General features: G+C 41.9%; 4 protein-coding genes and 1 long non-coding RNA gene across 8 annotated transcripts; 3 read left to right on the forward strand and 2 right to left on the reverse strand.

Moving 5' to 3' along the window:
* Positions 1-889: 889 nt before the first annotated feature.
* Positions 890-6,400, forward strand: plp1b (proteolipid protein 1b). Of its 2 annotated transcripts, none has more exons than XM_035179006.2 (7): positions 890-1,046; positions 2,978-3,164; positions 3,264-3,420; positions 4,082-4,259; positions 4,522-4,595; positions 4,827-4,892; positions 5,573-6,400. In XM_035179006.2, the coding sequence occupies exons 1-7, from the start codon at positions 1,043-1,045 to the stop codon at positions 5,642-5,644; spliced, it is 738 nt and encodes a 245-aa protein (XP_035034897.1). In that variant the 5' UTR covers positions 890-1,042; the 3' UTR covers positions 5,645-6,400. The 2 variants fall into 2 exon arrangements, with proteins under 2 accessions (XP_035034897.1, XP_035034895.1); XM_035179004.2 differs by lacking the exon at positions 890-1,046 and adding an exon at positions 2,420-2,594.
* Positions 6,401-6,665: 265 nt separating this feature from the next.
* Positions 6,666-9,143, reverse strand: LOC118122332 (retinitis pigmentosa 1-like 1 protein). Its single transcript, XM_047343574.1, has 5 exons — positions 9,102-9,143; positions 8,801-8,908; positions 7,597-8,697; positions 7,441-7,495; positions 6,666-6,770 (listed from the first exon to the last, which is right to left on the reverse strand). Exons 2-5 carry the CDS (start codon positions 8,878-8,880, stop codon positions 6,666-6,668), a joined length of 1,341 nt encoding a protein of 446 aa, XP_047199530.1. The 5' UTR covers positions 8,881-8,908; positions 9,102-9,143.
* A 1,606-nt stretch (positions 9,144-10,749) lies between these two features.
* LOC118122334 (MFS-type transporter clz9) lies at positions 10,750-13,524 on the forward strand. 3 transcript variants are annotated; one of them, XM_035179001.2, is made up of 3 exons: positions 10,750-11,046; positions 11,860-11,946; positions 12,090-13,524. In XM_035179001.2, the coding sequence occupies exon 3, from the start codon at positions 12,095-12,097 to the stop codon at positions 13,388-13,390; it is 1,296 nt and encodes a 431-aa protein (XP_035034892.2). In that variant the 5' UTR covers positions 10,750-11,046; positions 11,860-11,946; positions 12,090-12,094; the 3' UTR covers positions 13,391-13,524. The 3 variants fall into 3 exon arrangements, with proteins under 3 accessions (XP_035034892.2, XP_035034893.2, XP_035034894.2); XM_035179002.2 differs by lacking the exon at positions 11,860-11,946; XM_035179003.2 differs by lacking the exon at positions 11,860-11,946 and having other exon boundaries at positions 10,751-10,910.
* Positions 13,525-17,033: 3,509 nt separating this feature from the next.
* Positions 17,034-17,638, reverse strand: LOC124854888. The gene is made up of 3 exons (XR_007034869.1): positions 17,588-17,638; positions 17,367-17,478; positions 17,034-17,172 (listed from the first exon to the last, which is right to left on the reverse strand). It is a non-coding gene; the product is annotated as an uncharacterized LOC124854888 (long non-coding RNA).
* Positions 17,639-20,393: 2,755 nt separating this feature from the next.
* On the forward strand, positions 20,394-22,900 carry cwc15 (CWC15 spliceosome associated protein homolog). The gene is made up of 7 exons (XM_035179582.2): positions 20,394-20,500; positions 21,168-21,312; positions 21,686-21,798; positions 21,908-22,011; positions 22,099-22,209; positions 22,319-22,449; positions 22,564-22,900. The coding sequence occupies exons 2-7, from the start codon at positions 21,182-21,184 to the stop codon at positions 22,691-22,693; spliced, it is 720 nt and encodes a 239-aa protein (XP_035035473.1). The 5' UTR covers positions 20,394-20,500; positions 21,168-21,181; the 3' UTR covers positions 22,694-22,900.
* Positions 22,901-23,335: the final 435 nt, after the last annotated feature.

Raw genomic sequence — 23,335 nt, forward strand, 5'->3', positions numbered from 1 at the left:
TCTACCATCAATTTCTGATGAGTCACCCAAAGTGTCTGTTGCACCCAAAATAAATGCACCAATGCAAAAATGAGCAATATATTAACATTTATGTTCTTTTGAGTTATGTCCAGCTGTTTGGGGTGAAATGGAAAAGCAAAAATAGGATGAGGGTTTTTCCCCCAAAAAGTGTTTTCTCCTGCTCCACACTGGCTCCTTTGTACTGAGCCCAAGCTTTGACATCAACTGGGTCAAACATGAGGGAGGGAGGGAAGGAGAGAAGCAGCTGGACCTGATCGTCAATGTCACCCTTGTTAGTCAACTTCATCAATGTCAGTCACCGGCGTTTCGATTTATTTCACTCTTTTGTCGGCACGCACCTCTTATCTTATCTTATCTGTGTGTGTGTGTGTGTTTTTTTATGCTGCTCAGGGGACCCTCGGGGATGTTTACTCTGTCATTTTGATGTGTAGCGTGTGTGTGCAGACAAACAGCACATGCATGCTGATGATAAACTATTGAATGTTAATGAAACGCCATGCACCCTACAAATGAATGTGCACAGCAACTTATAAACCATGTACAGAAAAAGTGGAAAAATCACTGGATAGGAAGTTCATTTGCATTGTGTTTTTTAAGTAAAAAAATAACAGTAGACTTTGTTTTGACATATGGGGTGAAAATTATGTAGAACTTGAATTAATATTCTCCGTGGCTGTTATACTGTATGCCTTTTTGCATGCATATTACTACCCATACATTTGAGCTTAATCAAAAGTATCCACAAGTATTGGTCAGAGCAGCTAAACTACATTAAATAGAAAATTTGTGACCCAGTCTCTGTACCCAGTCCTGAGGCTCCATAAATAATGACTGGCAGCTGAAATGGGACTTTGTGACTTTAAGATGTGACCCGGGGAGATGTGGTCTATCTATTGTTGATGAGACAAAAGCGGGAGTCAGATTCATATAGGAGTGGCGGGGAATAACTTCTCATATCCTCATATCACAGTCGCAAAGCCACCCCAGCGAAACTTCAATAACTCTGCACTTCTTTCTGGACATGGGTGAGTGCAGAATTCATAATAACTCATAGTATCATCTATTATTAATGTGATTTGAAAATGTGGACTTCAATAACTTACTAATGTTGCCTTTAATATGTCCTCTCTGTCCTTAGACATCATGTTGCCCTCGTGCACTGTGGGCGAGATTCGCTGCAAATTTATCATGTGTTTCCATTTCGAATTTATACAATTTTTCAATATCCCCATATGGATTATGTATCATTTAATATTGATTGAATGGATTGTTGACAGTGATTGATTCCCCCCATTGCCCCTTGTTATTATTATAAAACATAGTTTATTATTATTTATATATTATTACATTTATTTATGATTTACTTTTCAAATACAGAACTCTGCGTCACCTCCCCTGACCCCTTGTAAACATAGACTAGACAGTGGCCGACATTGATGGTCAGTTTCGCTCATCATGCCATGCAGGGCCATGCCAGGTCACTCGTGTGAAAGAGGTCAGGGACTCCCACATGTGTCACTGGTATAAATTAGCAATTCTCCACGAGAAATGTGGAGTCAAACAACTTGTGCTAACAGTTGTTTCTCACTTGCAAACAACTTGTGTGCTATCTTTCGCATGTTTTTTTCACGCCTTTGCAGTGTTGATGGATTCACTTGCATCTGCTGTTAAATGCACTAATGCCTTTTCTTTTTGCACTGACTTCGAGTAGAGCCTGTTTCGCTCTACCACCGTGTGACTGTTGCAGCTGAAGCGTGGGCGTCTGCAGGCACAATCATTTTTAAGGGACTGTAGCAGTCTTCCTGCTGTTACTATTTATACTTTACAGGCAGTTTGTTTTAACTCACAGCCTCTATTCCCTCCAGCTGAAGTTTTTAGTGAAATTGCAAAGATTCACTGTGGATAGTCACCCACGGCACTTAAGGAATTCACAAAGTGCAGCAACATCATTTTGAGTGGGGTTGTTGTTGTTGTGAAGATATTCAAATTGGCCCTCTCGTTCATTATGCGTCCGCCCACTCTTAGAACACTTGAACACAGCCCCCGTTGGCGTTGACGCTGAGTGCCATGGTACCAGTCTCAGCCAGCTGTGGACGGACGATGGCCTGAGTAGTGTCACTGGCTGTGGTGGTCCTGGTGACCCCCTCTGCCACCTCATACTACTGTGTGTGTATTGTTGCACTAAAGTCTTTGTTTGTTTAACATCGCTGCCCTTTGTTCCTCCCCAATCATAAGCAAAGACAAAGGATATTGTATCTGCAGCCACAAAGAGACGCTCTCTCTTAGGGGCCCCAGAGTTTCACCACCGTCTCACGCCTGGTGACGCCTGTGACCGCCGGAGCAAGAGGGCTGGACCAGAGTCAGTTGGGGTCGAGCTGTGAGGTGTTGGTACGAGCAGAGCAGCTGCCACACACGGATGAAATTGTGCAGAGAGGCTTATTTTACAGTGGCACAGACCTCATAGGCAGGACTGTACATCACTGGTTGGCACTGGGATCTTTCTTCTTGTGGAGTACAAGATCAAAAGCAGCAAATGTTTCCGGTCAGGCAGCCTTGGCTTTGCAAAGCCTTAGGTGCTTTTCCTCTATCCCATTTCTGCCAATGCATTTATTAACACTCTGGATATTTGCTACCTGCTTCCACAGCGCAGCTTACACTAGGAGAAGTGCGTGAGCTTGTCGTGAAGTCAGTGGTGGCTGCTTTTGTTTGGACGCTTCGTTGGGGAATCGCTGCTTGAACTCTTGTTTCTCCCTGCTGTCTAATTTTTTTTTTTTTCTGTTGCTTTCTTGCCTGTTGGTGGGGTTCTGGTGAATGCTCATGGATTTGCAGACAGAGCGAGGCCTTTTCCATAGCTCCCCGACAGGGTGACAGAGTTCCCCCACTGTGGCGTAGATGTGCTGTGTGGTTATATGTGCGGTGTGTGCCGCCTGTGTGCTGATATATTATGCCCCCTCAGGTTGTTATGATTGCTGTGTCCGGTGCATTGGGGCAGTGCCCTACCCGTCCCTGGTGGCCACCTTGCTGTGCTATGCTGGCATGGCATTATTTTGTGGCTGCGGGCACGAAGCGCTGGCCCAGACCGCAGTTCTTGTTGAGACTTACTTCGCCCGCAACGCTCAGGACTATGAGGTCATGGCGTCCTTGTGAGTGACGCTGCATTAAATTCTCTCAAATCTTTGTTTTTTAACCTCTCAAGAGTTGTTTCATTTCACTGACTGTTTTTCCCCCTGTGACTATTCCAGTATCAAATATTTCCAGTTTGTGATCTATGGCCTGGCATCATTTTTCTTCCTCTTTGGTATCCTGCTGCTGGCTGAGGGCTTCTACACCACGAGCGCCGTCAAGCAGACCTTTGGTGAATTCAGGAGCACCCACTGTGGACGCTGCCTCAGTCTGACGGTAAGAATGAGGAGGAGGCGGAGGAGGAGGAGGCGGAGGAGGAGTAAGTAACCCACATAGCAAAATAGTTTTGGCCCAGATTTGGCACACACTGTCATACTACCACACTGTTGTCCGACCCGCATACTGGGAGTGATGGTACTTGGCCGGTCCGCTCCTGTTTGCCAGATCTGGGCCAGAAGTAAGCCATAGCAGTACAGTATATCAACTGAAGGTGACAAAGGTGGCCCAAATTTGTTTTGTGCTATTTTGGCCATGTTAACCACGTGGGCCACCTCCAGATTACACCTTGCCAAGAGCACCTCATGTTTGCCAAAACTAGTCCCACATTTGTTTTGGGATATTTGGACCACATTTGCTGTTTTACAAGCAATTGTCCAGATAAGGCCAGAAGTGCTGCATCATTGCCTGAAGTGGCCCACATCTGTATGCTATCTGGAGAGGGAGGGGATGATCCTGTGATGACTGGTCATTGTTAAAATGCCGAAGTCTAGTTTTTTTCTCAGCTCTTAACCATAATCAAATGTTATTTGTTGCTGTTATTTCCACACAGAATCATGAGTTATGGTCGATAGCTGACTCAACGACAGCACATTTATCACCTGGGCTTTCCTCGCCACATCTCTCTGACCCTATGTACTGTACTCTCTTATCCCAACAGTTCATCATAGTGACGTATATCTTGGCCTTCATCTGGCTGGCGGTGTTCGCCTTCAGTGCCATCCCGGTCTTCTTCCTGTTCAACATGGAGCAGACCTGCCACAACATCAACATCCTGGCTGAGACAACCCCCAGCATTAATCAGCACGGCTGGATTTGCATGGACGCCAGGCAGTATGGTGCGTTGCTCTGATAATGACTGACCGCTGCTCCACCTGATGAGAATGTTAATGTGGGCCCTGAACGCCATGAATTAATCATTAGGGAGCGGATGCAAAACTGCTTGTTATGAAATAATGAAGATAACTATGCCTGTGTCTTTAGTTACTGCTGCTCCCCCCTGATGTGCTGTGTGCGATCTGGCACTTAAATGCATCATAACTCATTGTGATTCAGCCCCGGTATAAGAGATACAACACTTACGTCATGTGTTCATTTCAGGTCTGCTTCCTTGGAATGCAATGCCAGGCAAAGCTTGTGGAATGACCTTGGCATCCATTTGCAAAACCAGTGAAGTGAGTAGAGGAATCCAATAATCTCTTTCACACAGTTCTGCATTTTATCTCTCATTTAACACCAGTGTGCAGAATCACAGAAGCCAATGAAAAATCAACTATAAATTATTAATCATAGATATTTCATTTATTATTTATCAAACTATGAATGTACTCTATGTAATGAGTATTTTTATATTATGGAATAGGGATTGGTTCAATTCTCTGACCTGTGTTTCTTATGTCTTACAGTTCTACGTCACCTATGACTTGTACATTGCTGCATTTGCTGGTGCTGGGGTCACTCTCTTAGCACTGGTGAGCAATTGTTAGGTGTAATATTTTATACATAAGGTTTTTATAGGTAATACCAGCAATAAAATCAAATCTATGTGGTCAATGAACCCAAATGATTGTATATAAAGTATATAAAGTATAAAAAAGAGATATTTCATGGTGTTTAGCTTTGGTTTGGTTTGGTCACATTTCACAGTATCTCTCTCTGAGGTTTTGGCTGCCATTCAAAAAACAATGGAAGTGAATGACATTTATAAAAAAGTGTTGACACTCAGCATCTCTCTTCAAAAAAACTAAAGTGTCCCAGTCACCCTTCATGATCCTCAGGCCTTGATGTGAACAGTTTTAGTAGAACTACTCTCAAATGGAAAGTAGTTCCTTAAAACACTATTCACACTGAAGCCATTGTCTGGAACAATAGAGGTGACTGTCAAATTCAGTTTGTATTGTGAGTCTCGCAAATAAAACTGTAGTGGCATCAGATATGTATCAAGAAATCTGGACAACTCCAAAACGAAAAGTGCCTGTATGGCTAAAGACCACTGGGTAAATATGTCTTTTGTAGTAAGTATACCGTAAAAAAATTGAGCCAATTGAATGTTACCTGTTTGCTTGTCCATGTTGTTTTACATTTTCCCAACACATATGTGCAAACCTGATTTTTTGTCTGTTCTTCCATCCTCCATACCATTGTCTCACAGTTTGTGTATCTGGCTGCCGCCACCTACAACTACGCCGTCTTGCGGTTTCTGGGCAGAAAAGGTATCCGCTAACCCCGACATCTTCATCCCAGTCAGACCCATCTCCTGGCTACGAGATGGACAGTCAACACCTTTCCAACTGTAGATTTCCTTTTATCCGGTTGGAAACTGCAACCTCCAAAACCTGGAATCCCCCGCTAGTATTTCTGTTAGGCCTGTCCGATAATATATTGTATGAACAACAGACGGAGAGATGAAGTTAATTCACCCCCCAGCAGTGAATCCTCATCTCAGATGATTCTCTTAGATTTGTTGTTCACTTTCCTTTTGCAGCTTTATTCTTTTTTTATGAGGCTTCACTGGTGCAGATGCTGTTGTCAGATTGCGATGTATGATGTTTTATGAATAATTAAGAGTAATGACAGCTCATCTGGAAAAAATCCTAACACACCATCCAGTGTTTACTGATGCATACATGGGTCTTGAATGGTATTTTTCTGCAGCCTCATTATCACCACCTTGTGTATTGTGTGTGTACTAAAGCAAGTAGAGCTGAATGTACATAAGTTCTCTCCTATCTTCCTGTTTGTGTCACTTACAAAACATGCACTTTTAACTCATTTTTGCTTTGTTTAAATACCACTGCTGAGGTGATGTTGCACATTTCCTGGAGGTTTTTCAGTTACTGCTTGAAATAAGCTGTTTTTATGCCACTGAGGTGTTGACGCTTCGATAACTTGCCTCCAAGTGTTTGACGTGTAGCCCTTCTACTGAGTGTTGTTTGTGCTCATTTTGAAATTAAGGCTGAATAAACAATTTAAATCTAAAGCATTAAGCAGTGGTTTTATTTTAACCATATACAGTATATTGCACCAAAATCATTCATGCTGCCTGCAAAGTATTTCATTCAAGCATCTTTGGCAGTTATTGTAAGAAATAATAAGTTGCAGAGGCTTTTTGCAGATTTCTCAATCCTGACAAAATGTCCTCAAAAGCGTTAACCGAGAAAATTGGTAGAAATTTAAACAGCATAGAGGAAACAGGGATGAGGTTCTCAGCCCATCACAGTAAACTTTGAGTCCTCTGACAACAGTCAGGCTTCACGCCTCGAGAAGAAGCAGCCATCACACTGGACCAACTGGTCACGCAGAAACATGGGCATCAGCAACTCTCCAAGGCCCTTAGCACACACACCACACTGCAACAAGAGATGGTCAACGTCAACATGATGCAATGAGAAGAGCATGTCAGTAAATACACACACACACACACACACACACACACACACACACACACACACACACACACACACACACACACACACACACACACACACACACACACCCCAGAAGATGGTCAAAAGTAATATCACACAATTACAAGAGCATGTCAATTAACACACACACACACACACACACACACACACACACACACACACACACACACACACACACACACACACACACACACACACACACACACACCGCAGAAGATGGTCAAAAGTAATATCATACAATTACAAGAGCATGTCAATTACACACACACACACACACACACACACACACACACACACACACACACACACACACACACAGCCTGTATATATATGTTTCACCACACCTTTAGACACTCAGCGTGGCAGGTCAGCAGAGGTTCGCTTAATGTGAGCTTGATCCTTCCATTAATAATTAGATCACAGAATGAACAAACAGCTTTGCCATCACTGAAGTAGAGAGAAAGTGAGAAAGAAAAATTACCCTTTGAATCTGTATACAAACATTGGGGGTTGTACCACAAAAGTGACTTTAAGAGCTCATTTTGAAATTCCATAAAGGCATGATCTTTAGAGTGAGATGTTACCTGGTCACTTTCAGAGTGTACTTGGATTGTTGCTCCTCTCTGGGCTTTTGAAACACATCAGTGCTATAAAAAAAATCAGCAATCCATGACATGCATTTCATAGTTCAGGTAAAAACATGTGAAAATTGTATGAGAAAACAAGAATGACTGTGACGTTCACTCACGTATTGGTATCATCAGACTGGTTCGGTTCGGCCTCCTCTGAGTGGGACTGTTCTGGATCGTCCACAGGTTCAGGTTCAGGGGCAGCTTCAGTTGTGGGCGGCTCCACATCTAATGCATCAGTCAGTTCAATGCCTCCGTCAGGTAACACACTCTGAAGCGCTCCACCCTCTGAGGCAGCTACAGGTTCAACAGCGTCAGTGATGTCCGACTCCACCTGCACAGGATCTGCTGCTTTCTCAGGTGCGGTGTCATCAACAGGCTGGACTTCACTCTCGGGCACCTCTTCAGCTCTGGTCTTTAAAGATGCTTCTGTTGGAGCTGCAGCTTCAACCTTTGACTCTTCAGACTCGACCGTGGTGTTGGCAGCAGACTGATTCAGCGATTCTGATACAGGATGGAGATTTAATGATTTGGCCAGAGATTCGAACAATAAATCTGGGATTGGTTCCACACTGTTTTGCAGAGGAGCCTCTTCTTCTGGTGTTGCATGAATCCCGTCATTCGTATCATGTGAAGACTCCACCACAACCGCAGCTACTGCCTCAAAAACCTCTCCGGCATCTTCCTGAGGAATCTCTGCAGCTTGTTCAGTTGATTCTACCGTTCCGCCCTCGAGGTGTACATCATTTGCCGGCTCAGTTTCGACTGAAGTTTCCTCTTGAGGTTTGACTTCGAAAGCATCAGCAGGGACTTCGGCAGGTTCTTTCTTCTCCCCTGTTCCAGCCACACCTGAGGTTTCTGCAACAGGATCTTCCACGACAGCATCTGCAGAGACCTTGGCCTGGGTGGGATCTCCATTTGACTGCTCAGCTGTGGTATCGGCATGTTCCACTTTACTTTCAGCTGTTACAACCGGTTGCTCGGCTGGCTCTGCAGGAGATACTGCCTCTGGGTTTTCCTTTGTTGAAGAAAATGTCAGTGCTTCATTTTGGACATGAATATCTGCAGAGACTTCAGCGGCGCTCTCTTTGTCTCCTGCATTTGATTGGTCGACTGGCGCATCAGCAGCTCCTTCCTTGTTTTCTTCAGCTAAGTCTGCGACAGTGTTTTCTGGTTGTGCTTCACCATTTTGGATGTGTTCTTCTGTGGGTTCTTGGGGCCTGTAACAGAGAAGAAGCTCCTTACCAACTTTATATATTAAAAAGACAACAAAAAAAACCATACTCAGCATCTTTAAACTTCATACTTGCATCATATACTCACTTTGTATCGTCTGTGGTCTCCACTGTTGACCCCCCAGGCTGAGCATCTTCTTGGGGAAGAACAACTTCATCGTTTGCCATTAGTGATAGTGATTCAGTAGCTGAATCACTAAAGCAAAGGAGAAGAAGAAACAATAAACTCATAATACAAATAAATCTTGAATTAGCATTTGATAGTTCAGGCTTAAGAGAGATTAATAATGCAAACCTTGAATCAAGTGGGTTCAGAGAGAAGTGGTGTGTGGTTGCTCATATTGTGCACTGTTTATTTTTAATTAAGATTCAGCACCTACAGTACATACCCTTCAGTTGTCGGTTTGGGAGGAGGACTCACAGGATCATCCACTGATCTGCAGGGTAAGAATAAGAAACATTCCTTGAAAAGAACCTTGGTATTTTTAACCTTATAACAAATACAGAACAGTCTTGCTAATGAATTCCACACGAGCAAACATAATCAACACTTATTTAATTAACTTAGCGTTTCTTACACTTAAACTTGCACATTAGGAGACGTTTCAACTTTAATGATGTATCTTGATTTATGCATGAAATACAGTAAATTTACAATATTACTGGTACAAGTAACTTTCACAGTTTCAGATTATTTGACACTGTTTTTTCTTTTATATAAGTGAGAGCTTCATCCAAAAATATTAAATTTAAATAGAGTGTCTACGAGATAAGCATAAACTCTATGTTCCCACTAGCATACGAGCCGTTGAAAAAACAAAAACACCAGTTACTTTGATTGATGACACAAAACTAAAAAATAGAGTCTTAAATGGCAACAAAAATGATGTAAGACTTTGTACTGAAGTGCAGTATAAAGTGATGTAACACCAAACACTTTGCGCTGACGTGAGGAACAAGGAATGTGATCCAGTTACGCATGAGTTGACTCAGAGTCCCAGTTTGTGCTTCTCATCTGCTGCAGCACTACTAGTAAACAACAACACCTGCTACTGGATGTTTGTGCCATCAAGACAATTAAAATAAATAGAAATACAAAGAACAAGAATACAGTATAGACAATAATACAGTATATACAACAAAAGATAAGTTATTACTCCCCTAAAAATGGCTTATTGTATATATTCACATGAACTGAACTTATTGTATATATTCACATGAACTGAACTTATTGGAAAGCAATGAGTGTAATAATTACAATGTTCCTCCGTTTTGTAACTGGTTGCCACCACCTACAACTATGCTGTCTTGCGGTTTCTGGGCAGAAAATGTGGGTCCATACAGGATGTGTGTATGTGTTGATATGCACACATCTTTAGGTTATGAACAAGATTTATTTATTATTTAGTATTTACTACAAGTTCAAGATGAAGCAGCTGCACACTGGTCAATTTATATGTATTTAAGTGTACTAACACAAATCTGATGCTGATGTAGCTATCGCCAAGGACACACGAATGAGGTCGTACTAAGATAAAAATGTGAATCTGAAGTAAAAGGATAAATAATACAACAATTTTACTGCCCATAGCACTCATAAATAAAATGGAAAGGACGGTTTTCTTTTTTTATGTCTTGACAGCCGCTCATCCAAAAACTTTATAATGGAGACTGCACTGAAAGGAAGGAAGGAATGAATTGAGGGAGGGAGGGAGGGAGGGAGAAAGGAAGGAAGGAAGGATGGAAGAAGGAAAGAAAGAAAGAGAGAAAGAAAGAGAGAAAGAAAGAAAGAAATGACAAAGGGAAGGAATGAAGGAGGAAAGAAAGAAGGAAGGAAGGAAGGAGGACAGAAAGAAAGGAGGGAGGGACTAAAGAAAGAAAGAAAGAAAGAAAGAAAGAAAGAAAGAAAGAAAGAAAGAAAGAAAGAAAGAAAGAAAGAAATTATTATCCGTTTATCAATATATATTTTTTTATAATTATTTATGTGAGCTTGACACTTATTTTGGTAACAGGAAGAAAGGTACTTTTATTCTGAAGACGGCGTCTCTAAACTTCCGGCAGTGTTCCGCTGTATCCTGTCTTCCAGCTCGGCAGCAAAACATGGTCAAAGTAAAGTGTCACCGCGTGTTTCCAGTTTGTTAAAGACACGTAACAGCGGCTACAGAACACACGCCACACTGTAGCTTATGTCTTTACGCGTAATTTCATTTAAAAACCTACAGTCTTTACATTAATGTTTCTGAACAGCAGCAGCTCGGTGTGACAACAACCAACACTGGACCACTTGTTTTCTTTTCCCCATGAAAAGTTAGCAGGACGATTCCCCGAGAACAAGTAAGTCCCGCTCAGCCTCGTTTGGAATAAATACACGAACTGTGTAGTTTTATAGCTAAATCAACAGGAGCGTCCTTTAAGATCCTTGAGTTAAATTAGCTTCACGAGTTTCAGTAAATCAGAAAACCCTGTTTGAAAATGAAAACTATTCATATATTTAGACACGGAAAAGTTTTACTGGTTTTCTACATTCAGGCAACGATCTAAATCAGAAGATCAAGTCAAGCTGAACAAGCTAAATGTGGATCATTCAAACGAAACAGCTCTGAGTTGGCTCTAAAACAGTCCCTGTGTCTTTCATCTTGACCCATATATTTGTGGCCTGGATAAATGAAATGTCATTTTGATGAATAATGTTAAATTCCCCTAACCCTATTCATTTAATAAGACACAAGTCTCACTCGTCAAACATACACGTTCCTGTGTGCTCTTCTCTGTCTTCATAAAAGTTTATCAGAAGAGTCGACAGGCGTTCTTGTGAACCTCTGCCAAGTCCCAACAGTATGAAAGTACATTAAATTCACTAGATCTGGATTCATTGAATACAAGTTCCCCAAACATGCCCGATCTTAAGTTATTCTCTGAGCCATCAACGACAATGTGAGAAAATGCAAAGTTAAAGAAAAACTAAATCCTGGATCTGCAGTCAAATTCAATGAGTTCTTTCCTGACCGCATCCTTCCACCAAGTTTCGTGGCAATGCGGTGTCCACTAGTTTTTGTATAATCCAGCTAACTGTCAGACAAAAACATAAATTCCTTGATGGAGGTAAATATTTCCATTTAAGTTTTATTTTAACTCCTTTTGAACTAGAAAATCAGATGCCAACTTCAGCCCAATGCAACGATCCATTGCCAGAGATCCTGTTGGTCAGGAAAGGGGCCAGATAAAGTCAAAAGTGTAAGAATCCGTTTAATTAAGTCATGTGCAAAGTTTGTTATTGTTTATGTCTTTTTGTTTTAGTAATACATGTCTAGACTAATTTGTTGCTAACATGTTGGTTGAATGTGTCATTCATGCCTGTGTTTCCTGCGCCCTTCTAGAAGAAATGCCATCAAGAAACCATCTTGACAAAATTGGGAGGAAGAAGAAGAAATGGACGGAGGAGGCCATGGAGCGTGCACTGATCGAGGTGAAGTCCGGGAGGTGCACGGTGAGGCAGGCTGCCAAGGAGTTCGGTGTCCCCAAATCGTCACTGGGGGACAGAGTCAGTGGACGGGTGACACCGGGGAGCCGCAGCGGGCCAGCTCAGCTCATCACATCTGCTGACGAGGAGCTGCTGGTGGAGTTCTCCGTGCACATGTCCAAGCATGGATTCCCACTCACCAAGCAGCAGCTGGTGTCCTTCGCCTCGTCCATTTACAAGCGGCAGCATCGGAGGGTGGCGTTTTCCAAACTGGGCCAGACCTGGTGGCTCAATTTTAGAAAACGGCAGGAGAAGAATATTGCCATTCAGCCAGCGGACAATGTTGTCCGTGGGAGGACAGTATGTGTGAGGAAGGAAGCAGTGGATCAGTTTTTTCATTTGCTGAGCACCGTCATAGACGCTCATGGGCTCGGGGACAAGCCTCACCAAATCTTCAACTGCAGCGAGACGGGCTTTCAACTGGGCAGGAAGAGGGTGCTCGTCCCCAAACCTGCCAGTTTAGGCTGCAGGCCAGTGCTGGGTCTGAGGGACCACATCTCCGTCCTGGCTTGCTTTAGCGCTGCCGGAGAGGACATTCCCCCATTTATTGTCTACTCAAAGGCCTATCCAGGGGGAGTGTGTTACAAGACACAAGGGCCCCCAAACGCCCTCTACGGGTGGTCAGGCTCAGGGTGTATCAACTCGGACCTCTTTAAGAAATGGTTCCTCAAACATTTTCTTCTGCACGCGCCAAAGCAGCGCCCCCTGCTGCTGATTTTTGACGGCCACAAGTCACCGGTGAACCTGGAGGTGGTGGAGGCCGCTCGCAAGGAGGACGTCGTCCTGCTGTGCCTTCCGTCTCACTGCTCTCACATCCTGCAGCCGCTCAACGCAGGACTCTTTGTGCTACTGAGGCAGCGTTTTGCAGCACTCCTAGGGGAAGGCTGTGCCACCGACACTCACTTTGCGATAAGCAAGAAGGAGTTCTCAGGCGTGTTTAAAGGGACGTATCAGCTAGCGAAGGAAGAGGAGGGCGCCAGGATTGTCAAGGAAGGCTTTAGCAAATGTGGTATCTACCCGCTGAACCACTTTGTTGTCACTGAGGGACATTTAATGCCATCGCACAGCATGGGCCAAGCAGCTGACCCTTCCTTTGCCGCATCAGCACAGGGGGTGCACACCGGCGGAGAGCTCACAGCGGCCGGACCCTCGTTGTAGCTCATTACTACTAGGGATGCACCGATATGGAAATTCTTAGCCGATACCGATATTTAAAACAACAATCTAGCCGATAGCCGATACCGATATTTGTTTATTACTTGAATAATATGAAAAACAGAAAATGTGACAAGTGTAACTTTAGATGCCATGGATGTGCACACCGGACCCGCATTTCTCCGCGCCGGTCAGCCCGCGATTCTCCGCTTGTTGTTGTATGTAACCCGTTCAATCTCGGGTGTCGGGGGTAAATGACGTATTCTCCAAGCAAGCCTTTAGCCCCCCCCCCTCTCTCTTTTTATCTATATGACTGCTTGTGTGCTTGTAGTGGATGGGCAGAGGGGGACATTTAATTATGTGATTGGGAAAATTAAAAATCCAGGACAACAGAAGGGGAATACAAAGTATGGGATGCATATTTGATCATTTATATCATATAAAATATGTCATTTATATCGTTTAAAATAATTTTTCAGTCTGTTTCCTGGCGCGATACGCTCGCTCGCACAAAACCATCGGTGAAGGGCGCTGGCGCGGCGCGGCGCATCGCAGCCCATGTGAACCGCACAAAGGTTTAACAGGGGGGTGGATGGGAGGCGCCTGGCTTTCCTTGGCGCTGCGCTGTGCAGCGCGGCGCTTCAGCGCCCGGTGTAAATCCGGCGTCAGTGTACCATAATCTGGATGCCAGATTGGCAGGCTGCAGAAAACATACCAATGAACATCGGCCAATGTTATCGGTGAAAGTCAAGTTTATTACCGATACGCCGATGGCAGTAAACGAGGCGAATATCGGCCGCTACCGATATATGGCCGATACATCGGTGCCCCACTAATTACTACTCATGACTGTCAATTGGCCAATTAGTACCTCTGAGGAAGGAGGCTTCCTGCAGAGCGCTGTGTTTGTCAGCTCGCAGAGAAGAATGGAGTGTGTGGATATTTTCAAAGTTGTGTTCAGGTTTAGTGATTGAGTGTTTGAATGCCGCTCAACGGTGGTTCACAGCTTGTGAGTCTCTCGATAACACTAGAGGAGACAAACCCTTTTCAAATCCAAAAATAAAGAAAACTACAGGCTAAGTTTCTGCTGTATGAAATTCTGTTTCCTCTTTGTGAGCATTCACTATTTACCTCTGCCAAGGACGTTATGTTTCTGTTTGTTAGTTGGTTAGTTTGGTTTTTAAGCAGGATTACCCAGACAACTGAATGGATTTCCACAAAACTTGGTGGAAGGATGTTGTATGGGTCAGGGAAAAAACAAAACAATTTTGGTGTAGATGCAGGAATTATAATTAATTATTACAAATATTTCTTTAACAATGCGAGAAAGGACATTTGACTGTTTTCCCAGAATATATCTTATTGATCTTGATGAAACAAATCAGGCACAGGGAGATCTGGCAAGATTTATTTTGCAAAAATATAAGATCCACTTCTAAAACGTGTTACTTAGTGTTTGCTCCTTCACAGTGTTCAAGCCTGTTGTGAAACACACTGACAGAGGGGTAAACATGTTTTTCTTTTTTTTTTTACACTCACACTGAGAAGAGAAATGATAACACGTCTTTGAAACTGTTGACTCACTTCACTTGTGAATCTTTTATTCTTTTGCTGGACAATTCTGCATCTGTTTGGTCCATTAGACAGTTATAAATGAATATGTTGTCTAAAATACCTAAGAATTATTGAGGAAACTCTAAAACTTTTAGTTAATTTGCGGACGGTGTCTGACTACTAAGGTATGTTCAAATATATAATGTTTTGTATGCTCTTAGTAGAAAGGAGCCTACGGTGTTCCTCAGGAAGAAAATCCAGGATTAAAGGATTTAATTTTTGTTCCCATTTTGCATCACAAATGTGTCCACACCCTCAATAATTCACTCAAGTGTGGGTTGTAGTTGTGCATTTGTGTGTCATGTACGTGTTAAAGGAAGGTGATGTAATATCAATGCAATAGGTTCAACTATAAACAATACAGTGACCAGAAACAAGTCAGTAAACCCTTTGGGATCACCTGCATTTCTGTATACATGATTGAAACTATCTAACGTTCTCAGTGTAGGAAGGAAAAAGAATGTGAACCCCCTCGGCTTATGAAATCCACAACAGTTAGTTATCAAACCTGGAGTCTGATCAATAAAACTGGATCGGAGGTCTGTGTAAGAGTTACTCTGACTCATTTAAGCTCAGCATTCAAACATTTTGTTGGTTTGAATGTTCACTTGCAGGAAAGAGATCTTAGAAGATTTACTATCAAGATTTGTTGATTTGCATAATGCTGGACAGGTTGAGAGAATCATCTCGAAGATTGTAGATATTCATTGGTCAACAGTTAGAAATAGAGATATTTTAGTTCTGTGGCTACTCTCCCTAGAATTGTGCATCCAGCTAAGATGACTCCATAGCAGAATGGTCAGTAGAGATCAGCGCGTTGTTATCTCAGCAGAGAAAGTGTGTTTTCATTTTGTTCGTCTCGTTGCAGTATTACGCAACACCTGCGGAACAGTTTCCCTTGAAACCTGGTGGAAGGGTGGGGTACGAGCCAAAGAAGAACCCATTAAGTTTCTGGGAGGATCCGGGAAGGGGTGGGGGGGGGGGGGTTTCACTTTCTTTAACATTCTAAGACAGGGTGTTACTCAACATATTCACATATTTCTCTGGGAATAATTCATGGATCTCTATGATTCAAATCAGGCATATGTGAGGGCAATGATATCTATGAGTTTGTCAAATCGGGTGCAGCTTGGTTGAATTTAAATGGAATGTTTGGCCTTGGCGGAGGTATACGCTGCCATTGACATTCCTGTGACTTATATGTTACATAAAGATCACATCATATTTCTTGCAGGAAACCAGGTCATTCCACAGGGAACTTTACTATATGTATTATTAATTATAATTACTGTACAAACAGTCTATGAATGTTTCAGAACATTTATATCATCTATTTAAATGATACTGAATACAGCTTTGTTCATTTGTAATTGTTGAATTTTACAGAAACGAAAAGGAAACTTGAGGAAGGAAACCTTTAAAAGCAACAGGGTGTCACTGTGCCTGAGGTCTGTGTTGTAAAACCAACAGTGCTTCATCAACCTGCTGCAGCACAGGTCGGCCTGCAGTACACTGTCGTTCTTTATGGATGCGGCGGAGCTGCTCCAGAGTTCAGTTAATATTAATGTGCAGTATGTTAATGTCACAGATGGTGATTTGTGCCCGAAGCTTTAACATTTTTTCAGTTATCATCCACTGACAGAACCGAATCTAAGGACAGTCTGATTTGACGTGCAGAACTGCCACTACAATGTTTCTCATATCAAAAGATTTGTCACGCTGGTGTCGGACATTTATATATTACTCAAAGCCACAAAATCAGCTAAATTGTTAATTAAATCCCCTTATATATTTACTGAAAATTATTTAATCAGATTTTATACATTTGCTCTTTATGATGAGACTCTTGTTGTCCATTCATTTCTCAACAGCTATTTTTTCATTTTTCTCAGATGCTAAAATCAATCATCACCACTTGTGTCTTTCCACTGCTTTAATGCCTGTGGTATCTGAAGGAGCTCGATAACTTCTTCCCTCATTCTTCCTGAACCTTTTCTTAGAAACCCATTTGTTCATTAACGTTTTTGTACTTTTTAAATAAGTCAAGAACACCGATAACGTTCAAATCTGAATATTCATACTGTAGCACTCACTCAAATATCTTGGCCGTGGAGAGGACGTATGACTTCTGCTTGACTTCCGCGGGTGTGGTCTCCTCACCGAGGTCCGTCCTGCAAGACAGAAGAAGTTGTTGCGCCATTTATTTAAAAAACAAATTAAGCAACAAAATCTGTGTTCATGGTGTGGAACTAAAACTACTAAACAGGATCCTAGTTTTATTAGGATGCAATAGAAGCGATGCCAAACTGCACCACAGCACATGAGAAAAAAACACAAATGCTTTAATATCTGTTCAGAAGTTTACTCTGCTTTGTCTCGCTCTTCCTTTTCCTGTGCAGAGCTTTGGATCCAGCTGCCATCATTCTTCAGCGATGTTCGCACCTTGGTGGTTTTTAACACCTGGTTTCTGTCAACATCTGCAACACACCCACACACACGTCAGGATATCTGCACACACTAACGATGCTCACACCACATTTTTTTATCTCGTTAAAGGAAGAAATATTGAATTTGAGTGTAACTTACATTGCGTCATGATGCTAATATTTTTCTCAGATGTTCAACCTGTTGAAATATTATAAATATTATCACAGGCGTTTTTTAAACATCAATGCAAATAGAACAGTAGTTGCTGTGTGCATAGTTTCTTTCTCCATAGTTTCACCGGTGACCTATCCAGTGACCACACATCTCAAACAAAACCAGTAAAACTGCATTCTGCACGTAAACAACTCATTCAGAGCGTAAAGGTGACATCCGACAAATGTTTTTATCATTTGTCAACAGATCCTCGGGGCACAGTTTCAGTGTGAGCCCAGTGTTAACCACTTTTTACATTAAATTAAAACTGTAGAAAAATATCACCCAGTTGAAAACAACGATCGCATGTTCCCTTCACTCTATTGTTGTGAATCCTCCTCGTGCTTACAGCATTGCGCCCCGGTCACACTGTGCATCTTTACTCTCCTTGAACCCCTCTTAACATTTCACTCTGCTCTTAGTGCTTTAATCACTTCTGATGAATCTCTCTGGAGACGAGCCAGCGACAATTAACCAGGTCAAATTCATTATGCATAGAAAATTAAAGCCATTCTGACTCTGTAATGAGCCCTTGCCCTGCAGAGTCAATGAAATCAGAAACAATGTCAAGTCCACTCATGCACCATATTGCTGTTCTCACCTGTCGTCAGTGTCAGCGCCGAGCGTTGTCAGGCCTGCTCTGATCTCTGGGTCGCAGGTACGAGACATTTCACCCGAGCCCCCTCCCCCTGTCATGTTAGATTCCACCCGTCCTGCCGCACCATCCAGTCGGAGATGCTGCCATGCAGGCTGGTCATGTGGGCGGGTGGGATGGATTGACAGGGGCCGTTTAACATATAGTTCATGCTACATTTCTGTGAACTGATGCATTCAATAGCGGTTTGACAGGAATCTTCTCACAGCAGCTTGTTCGTGACAACCAAATGAAAGACAAATAAATATTTTAAGCATTCTTATTCTTTCAGCTTTTCTTATGTGTGACAGCTGCACAATTCAAACCCACGATTCAAGTTAGCATTTACAGGTATTCTTTTTTTCCCCCACTGACTTGAGATTTGCACACTGCACCTTCTACACTGATGTAGATGAAACCCTGCAGCTCATCAGCTTGACGCATTTCATGAGAAACATTTCCATCTTGTTTCATTTAGCTCCAAAGAAAAGCATTCCTTCACAAAGATGCCGTTCCTGTAGGAATCAAGAAAGACCGGCTCTTCAACTACTTGGAATTCAATCTATGGCCTTATCACAACCTGTCAACATTCTTTACATTTAAATGCATCAGACCAAAGCAAAACTAAAACAGCCGCACACATGACCCACTTAAACCTAAACTTTTACATTAGGTAATATTAAATAAACTCAAATATTCTCAGTTATATCTGTGGATCCCTTATTATCAGGGACATTGTCTCTACGAAAAAACATTACCACTGATTTTTCAATGTAATTTCAATGATGTGAGCACCACAACCCATTCAATTTCATCCTATCAGGAAGGTGAGAGAAAGCCAGACTCTGAAACTGACTGTTTAAATTGAATACTCACTCACAAAAACACGTACACACAAACGTCAAATCACATCATACAAAGAGGTAACCATACATTTTGCAGGGAACCACAATCATATCTAAATACAGTAATCTATTTGCAGGAATTTTACACAGTTTTCCCCTCTTGTAGGAAGTAGGGCCTTTGAGACGCATGATATTTAAAAGTTGTGTGGATTCCAGCAGAACCCCCCCCGGTTTTGCCTCGGTCAACCTCAGCAAACGTTTTCAATAGCAATTCTTTGTATTACCACAGCATGGTAATGAAACAAGACAAGAGATCTTTAAAAAATAATAAATCACACACAGTACAGACAGAAGTTATTTATTACTCAGTGAAAGTTGTTGAAGTAACATAAATCATTAAAATACACATAGTACACATGAATGTGCCAAAGTGAAAGAAATTTGAGTTGTAATACTAATATTAATAATTCTACCGGATTTGATCAAATCTGAGATTCGGACCTCGTAACAGAAACACAGTGTGGAAGATTTGTTCTTATTAACCTTCAACTTTTTTTGATTTTGTATGTGTTTTAGAATGATTTATGTTTACTGTGATTCCCACTTGGGGACAATACAGTTCAAAGTTACAGACAGCTGTGCAGCCTTGCTTTGCTGTGGCTGTCTCCACTGTCATTGACTCCCATGATAGATTTGAAAACTGGTCATGAATATTTGATACAAGGAGACTTAATGTTGGGATATTTTCAACGGCCTGAAAATGTGATACATTGGATCGATTTAATCAAAATCTGTGGAAACGACTTTTACTTTGCCCTTGGTCTTTTTATCCTCACAACATTGTTCACGTCTGCATAGCAATGGTAACTATGCAGTTTGCAATGCACCAATGTGACTTACAGAGCTTCTAAATAATGCCCTTGTGTACACAGTGTACAGAAGACAGTACAGTCTGAGTACAGAATGTTCAACTAACACAACACTGGCAACATTACTTCTTTTGAATCCCTGTGCTGAAAGATGACAGGGAAACAAGCAGGTGATGAAAGCACCTCCTCAGACAGCAGGCATGCATTACGTGGTGGAGGGTTGGAATATTGTTATCTGTGCCTGTTGATATGCCTCTGATCTCCCTCACTACATCCCTACACGTTATTGTTTCCTTGTTCTCACAAAGGGAAAACTCGGCAAACTGTTTCCTTTGTATCCTGCTCACAGAAGAATTAACTATTATTATTTATAGTATTATTAGAGTCATATCTTAAAAATCTTTGTTTTTTCTCGGTTCCAAGTGCGTTTGAACGCACCTTTTCTACCGGACGTGACGTACTAATTAATTGTTGAATCGGGACTTCCGTTTTGTCGTGTGGTGGAAGCATCGTAAGTCTGATTCCTCTATTTATCTCTTATAACATCTATTTTGAGTTTTCTTTTGATCACTTTGTTGTATCAACTTTCTGAAACAATCAGTGTTGCCTGTGTAAAAACTGCTGGAGACGTGAAAAAGCTTTGTTTTCCTGATCTGAAGCGCTGTTTAAGCTGGTTAGCCTGCTAGCATCCTTTAGCTTCAACGGCTAACGAGATAACTTGTGTTCGTACTTTGTTATTCTCTTACAATCAGCATCATTTGTTTAATAATACGTGTTTTATGTCTCACAAATACAACATAGCAGTTACAGTTACAGTTAATGCGCTCACTTATAGAAGGTTTTGTTTTGTGTTGTGCAGCTTCTTCTGCTGTTTATTGTATGAAATCTGAACGCAATGTTATATATTATTAGCAAATGCTTCAGCTGCAAAATTGGTGATTTTGAAGGGTCTCATCAACAGCCCAGAAATCCAACATGCAACACAAAGACAATTTGACATTTTTAAAAGCTGAATTTTCAAATATTCAGCTTTTAAAAATGTCAAATTGTCTTTGTGTTGCAGTCCGACTTTTTTGCAGGAGCTGCCTGCTTCTAACTCTGTCATCATCACTACGGGAAATACTTCAGATCTTGGCGTGTTCATTTCTGTTCGTTCTGTTTCCATGCGTTTTCCACAGCTGAGCCAGCCAAGATGACAACAGCTGCGAGACCGACGTTTGAGCCGGCGAGAGGAGGTCGAGGTAAAGGAGAAGGTGACCTGAGCGCTCTGTCCAAGCAGTACTCCAGCCGAGATCTTCCAGGTCACACCAAGATCAAATACAGGTCAGCAGATCCAACAAGAATGGAGTTTTGGGTTGTTATCTGTGTGGGACTGACTCCGCTCCTGGTTAGCCAGGTATTCATTTACATCCATCCAGTGAAGATGCTTTCTGAACTGTTCCCAATGCATCTTCTAAGGCCCTGTTCCAAACCGGCTATTAACATTGTCCCAAACCACCTCTGAGTGTGATCAGATCTCAAGACTTATTTTGGTGTGTTATCACTTGTACTTAGCACTAACCTCTTGCGATTAGATCACTCAGGACAGATGCCAATACCAGCTCTGAACAGGGTCTATGTGTCCTCGCTGAAGGTGGATGTGTGCTGGAAGCTAAATTATTTCCTTTTCCCCCCCTCAATGCTCTCCCATCCTCAGGCAACCTACTCAGGATAATGTAGAGGAGGTGCGTGCCCGTGACTTCCGCAGGGAGCTGGAGGAACGAGAGCGTGTAGCTGTACGTGATAAGACCAGAGAGAGGGGACCAAGAGGTTTGTCCGTCTGCAAATATTAGACTTAATGAGTAGTACAGATGACTTAATGACCATTTATACCCATGGAAACTATTACTTAAAATACTGCACTGACCAAATTTTCCAGATCACACCACATCCTCTTCGTCATCTTCCTCGTCATCTTCAAAGAGGCCTAGACTGGATCAGATCCCAGCAGCCAACCTTGACGCAGATGACCCTCTCACTGATGTAAGTGCTGCCCCTTTGAGACTTAGTGGACACTTATTGTTTCGCCCCCATCAAGCTTTCTCACCAGTGATGCTTGTTTGTTTATAGGATGATGAGGACGAGGACTCTGAGGAGGACAGTGATGACGACGACACTGCAGCTCTTCTGGCTGAGCTGGAGAAGATCAAGAAGGAGCGGGCTGAAGAGCAAGAACGCAAAGTAAAGTGTTTGTACCTGCTCTCTGATTAGAGTTAGACATTGGTTATATTTGAGAGGAGGTCAATACTCCCCCATTTAGTTCATGAATTCAAAACCTTTCTCATCTTAGGAGCGGGAGCAAAAGGCAGAGGAGGAGAGGATTCGTATGGAGAACATCCTGAGTGGGAATCCATTGATTAATTTGGCAGGTCAACAGCAACAGATGCCCCAGACTCAGAATACATTCAGGGTCAAGAGAAGGTACCTCACACGTACACACAAATATGCATAAAATGGATGTTTTTTTCTTTTCGGAAAATACGTTCTCCTCACTCAATACTAATCATCAAAATGAATTTGTTAATATCTTTCCAGGTGGGATGATGACGTCGTGTTCAAAAACTGCGCCAAAGGAGTGGACGAGGCACGGAAAGAGAAACGCTTTATCAACGATACGCTGCGCTCTGAGTTCCACAAGAAATTTATGGAGAAATATGTAAAGTAAAGGACTTAGTGTGTGTTCATTTTATTGTTTGTCTGTGGGGGGTTTTTTTTAAACGGATTTCTTTGGTCTCATCGTTCCACCTGGTAGAAACAACTAATGCATTTAAATACGTTCTTTATTTAAATGTGAGTTTCTCTACAGACAACAGTTAAAATGTTGTATATAAATTAATTTGCATCCTTTGAATAAAGCTTAAAACAAAGTGGATTTAGTTGTTAAATGTGATTTTACATCTGAGTCTTTCTGTCCTTTTTTCATCATTTCAATAAATTAGGTTGTGTTGGAAATGGCTCCTAAGAATTTATCTGAGAAACACTGATGTTGGGGATAAGAGAGGAAAGATATATATTTATTCCACCTTTTGCTTATTTTGATACAATTAATGTCTTTAATACTTTACAACTATTATAAAGAAACATAAAGATCAGTTTTGACAGAATGGGTTTGATATTTGTACGAATACAAACTCATTAACCATGAAACATGTCTCTTGAATAAAGGACAGAGAGAACGAATCAGGAACGAACTTCGGAATCATTTGGGACTTTAACAATTAGCCTAACATGTTTTTATTTTTGATTCATTCATTTCAGGTTTTATACTCTTTCCACTGTTGTCAATGTGCACAATAATGTCAATGAA

The sequence above is a fragment of the Hippoglossus stenolepis genome, chromosome 15, assembly GCF_022539355.2.
Source record: "Hippoglossus stenolepis isolate QCI-W04-F060 chromosome 15, HSTE1.2, whole genome shotgun sequence".
Taxonomy (NCBI): domain Eukaryota; kingdom Metazoa; phylum Chordata; class Actinopteri; order Pleuronectiformes; family Pleuronectidae; genus Hippoglossus; species Hippoglossus stenolepis.